The 8,690-nt window shown below is 45.6% G+C and overlaps 1 protein-coding gene across 1 annotated transcript; it reads right to left on the bottom strand.

Annotated features, from left to right (window-relative positions):
• Window positions 1-4,080: 4,080 nt before the first annotated feature.
• LOC133716233 (uncharacterized) lies at window positions 4,081-5,625 on the bottom strand. The gene is made up of 3 exons (XM_062142950.1): window positions 5,062-5,625; window positions 4,594-4,968; window positions 4,081-4,440 (listed from the first exon to the last, which is right to left on the bottom strand). The coding sequence occupies exons 1-3, from the start codon at window positions 5,623-5,625 to the stop codon at window positions 4,081-4,083; spliced, it is 1,299 nt and encodes a 432-aa protein (XP_061998934.1).
• Window positions 5,626-8,690: the final 3,065 nt, after the last annotated feature.

Genomic DNA, 8,690 nt, shown 5'->3' with positions numbered 1-8,690 from the left:
TTGTGCGCCTTCTTGCTTCTCTCCCTGTTCTAGGTTTATGTTGTTTTTGTATAGATATGGGTTACTCGTTGCTCTAGTTCTGTTGCTATAGTGATTTGTAGTAGTGAGCAAAACTCAAATAAATATGCAATCTTTGGCTTAGTAGAATAGGAATCTGCAGATAATGATTTGGGTTTTCTGGGTTTTTTTCTAGTATTATTTTGGGGTTTCTGGGTTTGCAAGTTGGAGTGGGGAGTGATCTATGCTTCAACGGAGCCCTAGATCCGTAATTCTAGGCTGGCTCCTTTGTTTCTGATTCCAGATACCGGACTTGATCAAGGCTAGGGTACCCGTAGGCCTAGGATGGAATCAGAAAGAAGAGCTATTGGTGGGGGGGAGGGATCGTCGTACCAAGCCTCGCGAGGCAAGCGGAGCTCGACATAGATCACTATTTGGCAAGCAGCTATACCTAAGGGGGGCCAAAGAAGAGGAGACCCCATCCTCTACAGGAGTGGTTTCAAAGAGTGCGGAGGGGACTGAGAGCAACGATAAGCCGGGGTTTGGGGATGAGGTAACCGTTGCCATCCCTGAAGGTACTCCCAAACCGAGAGTACACGCTGGCGGATGGGACCGTCTGCGACGAGGCAGGGAGAAGCTTGACAATGAAAGAGATCAATTCTCTTAGACAGAGGTGGGGAATACTGAATTAGGTGGAGCTTAGGCCATTAGGTCCCATGTGAGATGGCCTGTAATCCTCCGCTGGGGTGGGTGGCGCTCCATGAAAATCAATTTCATCAAGGGCTGTCATTACCGTTGCCCTATCCGGTGCAGTATTTGATGAGGATAAGACCTGTCACCAGGACAGCTAACCCCCAACGCGTGGCGGCAGATCCTAAGCATGATAGCGATGTGGGATCTGTGCGAGCAGGGATGGCCGACGATAAATGAGTTCCAGGCCGTATATCGAGTTTTGTACTCGAGGAAGAAGTTTGGCCAAGGCACCGTGACCTTCTCTGTCCGGGACTATGAGCCTCTTGTTACTGGCATACCCTCCTCTCAGAGCAAGAAGTGGAGGAACAAAGTGTTCCTCGAGGGAGGGCAGTGGCAGATAAAGAACAGAAAGTGGCGGTTAACCGATACCTTTCAGGCCATCGAGGACTAGGCTTACACTCTAACAGACATTGAGAGAAAAAGCATAGCGAGGGTGTACGATGTGTGGAACGATCCAGAAGAAAGGAGTTCGTATAGATTCATCTGATACCCTGTCTTAGATAGACTGAACATAGGAAGAGTACCCGGTGAGATAGATATCACGACCCTTGAATTACCCTTTTCTTTCTTTTTTTTCTTTTTTTTACGGTGACCTTTGTGTAGTCAATGTACCGAAGAGGGAGCCCAGGAAAGGAAAAGAAGAAGACAAAATGGATGACATGAAGTTGATGGATAGGTTGTTAAACCAAGAGGATGATGCCCTTAAGATCGACGTCGATCTGGTGGGCAAGAAGACTAGGCCTTCCATTGAGGATATCTTGTTAGAGATACCAGATGAGGGGTACGGGGAGCCTGACTCGAATGCCCAGATAGAAAGGAGGGAAACCCTAGCCGAGGCTACAATCACAATACTGGGCCTGGAGGAAGAGAAGTCCAAAGCAACGGGTTCCTAAGCCTCCCTCTCAAGAGAGTTCGTTGGGAGTGAAAGGGCTTTTCTTCCTGGTGAGAAGAGGAAGAGGCACATCGGCATCGGTATCGAAATGGTGACAAGGAGGAGGTAACATACACCGGGAAGGACGTCAAGGGTGAAGTGAAGAAGGTGAAGAAGGCCCACCAAGTACCAGAGGCTACCAAATCCTTGGGCCTTCTTTCTCCAACGGTGTCCCTGATCCCCAAGAAGCCAATTAAACAACTGCTATCTAAGTATAGGGTGGCGGATGAGAGATTTGTGCGGTCCATGTTGGAGGACCTGAAAGACATTGATCTCGATCAGGTGCAAGCGAAGGACAACACCCCGCAGGAGAATCGGCGTATGGCCCGAGAGTCAATGATGCGGGTACGTAAATTTGTATCACCATTTAGTTAACTTGGCTATATTTTCATACTAATAAAGGTACTACAGACCTTGTATAATGTCTACGCCATTGACGCGAGCGAGGAGGACACAAAGCTCAAGGAAGAAGTGAGTAGTTTTTCGGGCCAAGTTAAGTATCTTCATGAGGAGAAAAGGAAGCTGGAGAAAGAGCGGGACTCCCTGCAACAGAAGATTACTTCCCTTATGGCCAAAGTGGACAAGTTGGAAGAAACCCAAAAGCATATCCCTGAGCTAGAGGGTATGGTTGGAGAGCTGAAAAAGGAGCTTGAACCTCTCCGAGATGCTAAGGAGAAGGCCAATTCGTGGAAGTCAAAAAGCTGAGTACTTGGAGAGGCGTGTTCTCGTTGAATGGCGGGAAGCGGTAGAGGAGTATAAGGCTTTTGGCAAATTGGAAGACATGCTTCTAGCTGCGCATGACAAAGCTGTCATTATTAAGTACCGGGAATGGGTGGCCGCGGGTACTTGGATGACGCGAAGTTCAAGCGGGCACTCCTAAAGAAAAAGAAGCAACAGGCAGCTGACCAGGTCGAAGCCAAGGGTGATGCTGGTGGGAGTCAAACCGAGGCCCAAGATCAGTAGATGTTATTTTCCTTCTCTTTGTTTTTTTTTTAGTAGACTAATCCACATTTTGAACAATGACCCTGGGCTGACATTGGGGTGTCCCTTCAATTATTTATGTTGCCTGGGAGTCCAGGCTTTTATTGATTACTGTAATTTTTGTTACTTGAATGGAAATGTTGAAAGGGATTACAATTGCCTTCATTTATACCTTAATGCACTTTTATGTTTAAGTACTTATTACTGGAATAGAGTAGTTAAAACTGTAGCCAGTGGTATCCGGGATGCCCGGTGGCTAAAGTTAGATGTAAGCAATGGTCTAAATAATTCCTTTTTCCATTCAAGTACCACATGGTGGTTCATACAAAATAAGTACTCGATGGGTAGCTTGCCATAGCTAGACGAAAAGAAAAAAAAGTTAGGGTAAGAGGCTCCAGGAGTTACTTGTAGTAGTACCTTAGACGCTGAGTGTTCCATGGGTGCCGGGACCTAACTCCGTCCATGTCCCGGATGTAGAAAGTGGTCGGGCCGACTTCCTCAACGATCTCATAGGGGCTTATCTAGGAAGGGTACAGTCCCCTTGGTTCCGGGTACACCTGTTTCATGACCCAATCCCCCAACTTAAGCGTGCGGAACTGTACATTGGCGTTGTAGTAACGGGCTATTCTTCTCTTGTTTTTCAGGTTACACATGTGAGCCATATCCCGTCGTTCCTTAAGTAAGTCTACGTCTAGTTGGAGGCCATCGGCGTTAGTATGCGCATCAAAATTTTCTGTTCTTCTACTCGGTATCTTCGTCTCAATGGGGAGCACCACCTCTGTGTTGAAAGCCATGAAGAAAGGTGTCTCGCCGGTGGCCTCGGTTGCTGTTGTCCTGATGGCCTACAATGTTTCCGGGAGCTTAGAGGCCCAAAGTCCCTTGGCGTCCTCCAACTTCTTTTTTAGAATTTCCTTGATTATTTTGTTAACAGCCTCTACTTGACCATTTGTTTGCGGATGTGTAGGTGAAGCATACAGGATCTTGGTGCCCATGTTCTCAGTGTATGCTCGCAGCTCATCGTTATCAAATTGTGCCCCATTGTTGGTGACAATTATGTCCGGGACCCCGGATCGACAATAGATATTCCTCCATAAGAAATTCTTGACTTTTTCTGTCGTGATGGCTACCAGGGGTTTAACCTCGACCCACCTTGTTTGGTAGTCCACCGCTATAATGGTGTACTTGAACTGTCCTACTGTCATACAGAGCTTACCGATGATGTCCAACCCCCACTGGCAGAAAGGCCAAGGTGTAAGGAGAATTGATAGAGCAATAGGCGGTGCCCTCGGGATGTTGGCATACATTTGACACTTATAGCAGGAGTTTGAGATAGCTTCAGCTAATGCTGACATGGTAGGCCAGAAGTAGCCAGCACGAAGGGCTTTGTGTGCTAGGGAACGTGCCCCTGCGTGGTTACCTCAAACACCACCGTGAATATCTTTGAGGATCACGTAGCCTTCATCCTCTGTGACGCACTTGAGGTTAGGAAAGCTGTGGCCCCGATTGTATAGTTTGCCGTTCAAAATTGTGTATCGAGCTGACCTGAGTTGTAACCTTCTATCCTCAACCTTATCTTCCGAGGTGAGGCCATCGACCATGTACTTTAGTACTGGGTCCATCCATGAGGCAGTGGTGTTGACGGGGAATATTTCTGACCCCGTTTTTGAAGTACTTGGTTTTTCCTGTAACTCCATCTTCGTGGCCCCGTAGGCAGTACTTGGAGAAGTTGTCGCTAGCTTGGCGAGGGCATCTGCCTTGTTATTATTTGCTCTAGGTATCTGAGTAATTGTGAATGTGGTGAATCGTTGTACCAATGCCTTTGCAAGAGCTTGCTAGGATGACATTTGGGGCTCCTTGGCCTCAAAGTCCCCGTTGACTTGATTTACCACCAACTGGGAGTCACTAAAGATGTGAAGGTTCTGGACACCTACCTCTCGGGCCAGCTGCAGCCCCCTCCCCCCAATGAGTGCCTCATACTCAGCTACATTGTTGGATGCCTTGAAAGCAAATTTCAAGGCGTACTCGTAGATTTGGTTGTCAGGGCTGATGAGCAAGATACCCGCCCCACTCGTCTTCTTGTTTGATGCTCCATCAACATAGAGCTGCCAAGTGCTCGGTGGTTGAGGGCTTAGGGCCGATGGGTTCTCGATCTGAGCTGGAGCATCTCGGGTGGGGATCAGCTCCAAAATGAAGTTCGTCGCTGCCTGGCCCCTAATGGTTGTCTGGGGTTTGTAATGAATATCGAATTCTCCCAATTCGAGGGCCCATTTAATAAGCCTGCCAGAGGTCTCTGGCTTCTGACGTACCTACCTCAATGGGTGGTTAGTGAAAACTGTGATCGAGTGTGCCTGGAAGTAGTGCCTGACTTTTCTGGCAAATACTAGAAGGGCCAAAGCTACCTTCTCTATGTCCAGGTACCGTGATTCGGCACCGTTGTAACCCTTGCCTGTATAGTACACCGGGTACTCGCAGTCGGGATCCCGTCTGATGAGTGTTGAACTGACGGCCGTCGCCGATGCAGCTAAGTAGATGTACAACATTTCACCGGGAATGGATTTTGATAACAATGGTACCACGGCCAAGTAGGCCTTGATACCTAAGAATGCCGCCTCATGATCTGCAGTCCAGGTGATGTACTCGATGTGTTGTGTCTTCAGCAATTTGAAGAAAGGTGCACACTTGTCTGTGAGTCTTGATACAAATCGTGAAAGGGCACCGATTCTATCGGTAAGGGACTGTACCTCGTTGCGGAGTATGGGGGATGTCATGTCCAGAATCGCCTGTACCTTCTCAGGGTTTACCTCGATACCCCTGTGGCTGATGATATAGCCTAGGAATTTCCTTATTTCGACCCCGAAGATGCACTTCTGCGGGTTTAGCCGCATACCATTGAGTAGTATGATGGTGAAAAGGATTGCGAGGTTCGTGACATGATCGTCAGTGGTGAGACTCTTAACTAGCATGTCTTCCACCTACACCTCCATAATGGTACCGATGACGTCCACAAACATAGAGTTGACTAGTCTCTGATACGTGGCCCCAACATTTTTTAGTCCAAAAAGCATGACTTGATAACAGTAAAGGCCCTTATCGGTAGTGAAGGCGGTGTGTTCCTCGTCTGCGGGGTTCATCCTTATTTGATTGTACCCACTAAAGGCATCCATGAAGCTGAGTAACCGGTATCTAGATGTAGAATCTATGAGTTGGTCGATCCTTCGAAGTGGGAAACTATCCTTGGGGCATGCTCGGGTTGAGGTTTGTGTAATCAACACATATATGCCAAGATCCCATTGCCTTCTTGGGTACCAAGACTACATTGGCGAGCCAGCATGGGTACGTTACCTCCCTAATGAATTTGATGGCCTTGAGCTTCTTCACCTCTGCCTGGATGACCCTGTACTTGTCTTGGTTAAAAGCTCTGCGCTTTTGCCTTACCGGGTCCAAGAAAGGAATGATGCTGAGGTTGTGCGTGGCTACATCTGTATGATTCTATCCCAGCCTTACTCTCTCTGCACTCTGTTTAGCTTGATTTGTAGTTCAAATTTCATCAGTGTGATTTCGTTTTTGTTTTGCTAAACCTAAATCATGCATAGCTTATAGTTAAATTAGCTGACTGTTCTTCTAGTGAAAGTTGATTGTACAATGAAACTATTCTGCAAATTGATTCTTCATAGCTATCTCTGTTACTAATGCCAGTTTTAGCTGATTGTACAGTGAAAGTTACTAATGTAGTTTGTAAATGCTACCGATACAGTTTAGAAAAGCAACTAACACAATGAAACAATTCTATGTGTGTTGTTTTGTTATATATTCTTTGTTTTTCCTCTTGCCTTTTAATTCATATCAAAACTAGAAGTTGATTGATAGAGTGATAGATTCATAGTGTAGCGGCACGCTGCTGTCTTCATTCCTCATTATAATACCAATCTTTGTCATGTCTTTTTTTTTTACCTTTTTGATTACATTTAGTAGCTTTGTATAACTGTTATAGTGACTTTGCCTTACTGTGATAGTAGCTTTCTTCTCCTCTGCTAGTATTCTTTCCATCTGATTCAGTAGCTATTCTGTTTGCATTAATATTGCGAATACAAGCTAACTATTCTTCATCTAATGTGAAATTGTAGTAACTTAATTAGTCATGGATGCAGAACCTTATGCGAGGCACACATATATGTTTGAGACGATCATGTTCATTCTTGATATGAAGCATACGTTCAATGATATTGTGAGGGAATTCTCTATGGGTTTTAATCATTTTATGTTCAATGATATTGTGAGGGAGACTAATTTTTCTAAAATTAGACAAATAAAACTTTGATTGAGAAAAGAAGATGAAGATATTACATCAATTCAAAACCTTTTATTGGGGGCAATAAAATAAAAGTTTATTGGGGAAAAATGGACTAATCTCCCTAAAATTAGACAGATAAAATTTTGATTGAAGACAAAGATGAAGAGATTACATCAATTCAAAACTTTTTATTGGGGAGGGGGGGGGGGGCAATTAAAGTTTTTTTTTTTTTTTTTTGGGGAATGAAGGACTAATTCATTGATTTGGAATCATTACAATCATAGATTAATATAGCCTCCATAGACGGAGGAAGATATGAAAAGAAATCTAAATGAAAATCAACAGTCTTAGCCTCCTGAGCCAAGACATGAGCCACACCATTGGCCTATCTTCCAACCTTGAGGACACGAGCTCCCAACGCCTCATGCAACAAAACCTGCAGATCTTCCAGCAAGAAGCCGAGGTCCGACCCATCTAGAGCAACAGATGCTAATCCTGACACCAAGTCCAAGCAATCCGTTTCCACAATCAAGGGAGTAAGATTATTCTCAATAGCCAGCTGCACCCCTAGAACCAGAGCGAGCAGCTCCGCATGTCGAGCTGATTGAACCATTGTGATAGAGTGCCGAAACCCATGAAGAAAAGCCCCGTCATGGTCCCTAAACACCCCACCTAACCCCGAGCGACCTGAGCCTTGATCAAAGGCAGCATCAACATTCAGTTTAACGAAGCCCAAAGGAGGTTTCGTCCACCTGTGAACCGGTCTAGCAGCCAAACCCGACTGGGTAGAAGAACGAGCAGCTTTAAATTCCTCCAACCAACCCAAAGTCATTGGAACAATCTGTGACGCTTGTTTAAAATCACCCTCCCAAACTTTAGCGTTTCTATTTCTCCAAATAGCCCACAAAATCATCAAGAAAGAGGCAAAAGACTGAGGACTCGACGAAGAGGCCAACAAAAGCCAGTTTGCAACACTTGCAGGGGCCGTGTATAATGGGAGGTTGGCACCCTGAATCAAACTAGTAGCATGGGGACAATCTCGAACCGCATGCAAAGGAGTCTCTATTTCTTCATCACATAGAGGGCATTGGGTATCTAAATCAATACCATGGTCACGAAGCCTACTCCGAGTAGGAAGAACATTGGAGATTGCTTTCCATGCACAGATCTTTACACTACCTGGGACTGGCGCTTTCCACAACTGACGCCAAAGTGCAGCACTTGGATTAGTGTGGACAAATCCTCAAGAATCCGATCCTGAGCAATATGATAGGCTGATTTAACCGTGAACCGACCTCTTTTATCACCACCCCAAATCCACCTATCCTCATGATTCCGGGGACTAAGGGGAATAGAAAGGATCTTCTGAACAATGTGAATAGGAAACAGTTCTGATAATAGTGTAGCATTCCACACACCCGGAGAACTTAGAAGGTCAGCTACAGTAGTCACTCTGTCCGAGTAGAAAGCACTCAAATCCTCTCCCATTAGCCACGGGTCCAGCCATATATTAGTAGTCACACCATTACCAACATGTCGTTTAATACTAGCCTTAAGAATGTCACGACCCTGTAAAATACTCCGCCAAGCGTATGAAGGCTGTGTGCCTAGATTAGCTTCCCAAAAAGTACAATGGGGAAAATATAGAGCTTTGAAAAGTTGGCCAATCAAAGAATCAGGACTTTGAAGTAGCTGCCACCCTTGCTTAGCTAACATCGCCAAATTGAAAGCAAAAAG

Source organism: Rosa rugosa, chromosome 6, assembly GCF_958449725.1.
Source record: "Rosa rugosa chromosome 6, drRosRugo1.1, whole genome shotgun sequence".
In the NCBI taxonomy this organism is placed as follows: Eukaryota; Viridiplantae; Streptophyta; class Magnoliopsida; order Rosales; family Rosaceae; genus Rosa; species Rosa rugosa.
The sequence above is the reverse complement of the archived record's forward strand: the minus strand, read 5'-3'. Positions and strand labels throughout refer to the sequence as shown.

Bases quoted from the DNA above. Each gene is read 5' to 3' on its own strand.
- LOC133716233 (XM_062142950.1), bottom strand. From the start codon at position 5,625: ATGCTAGTTAAGAGTCTCACCACTGACGATCATGTCACGAACCTCGCA. The intron at 4,969-5,061 runs GTAGCTTTGGCC...CCATTGAGGTAG, and splicing joins GGTACCTGGACATAGAGAAG to GTACGTCAGAAGCCAGAGAC. The intron at 4,441-4,593 runs GTAGGTGTCCAG...ACAATTACTCAG, and splicing joins GGCTGCAGCTGGCCCGAGAG to ATACCTAGAGCAAATAATAA.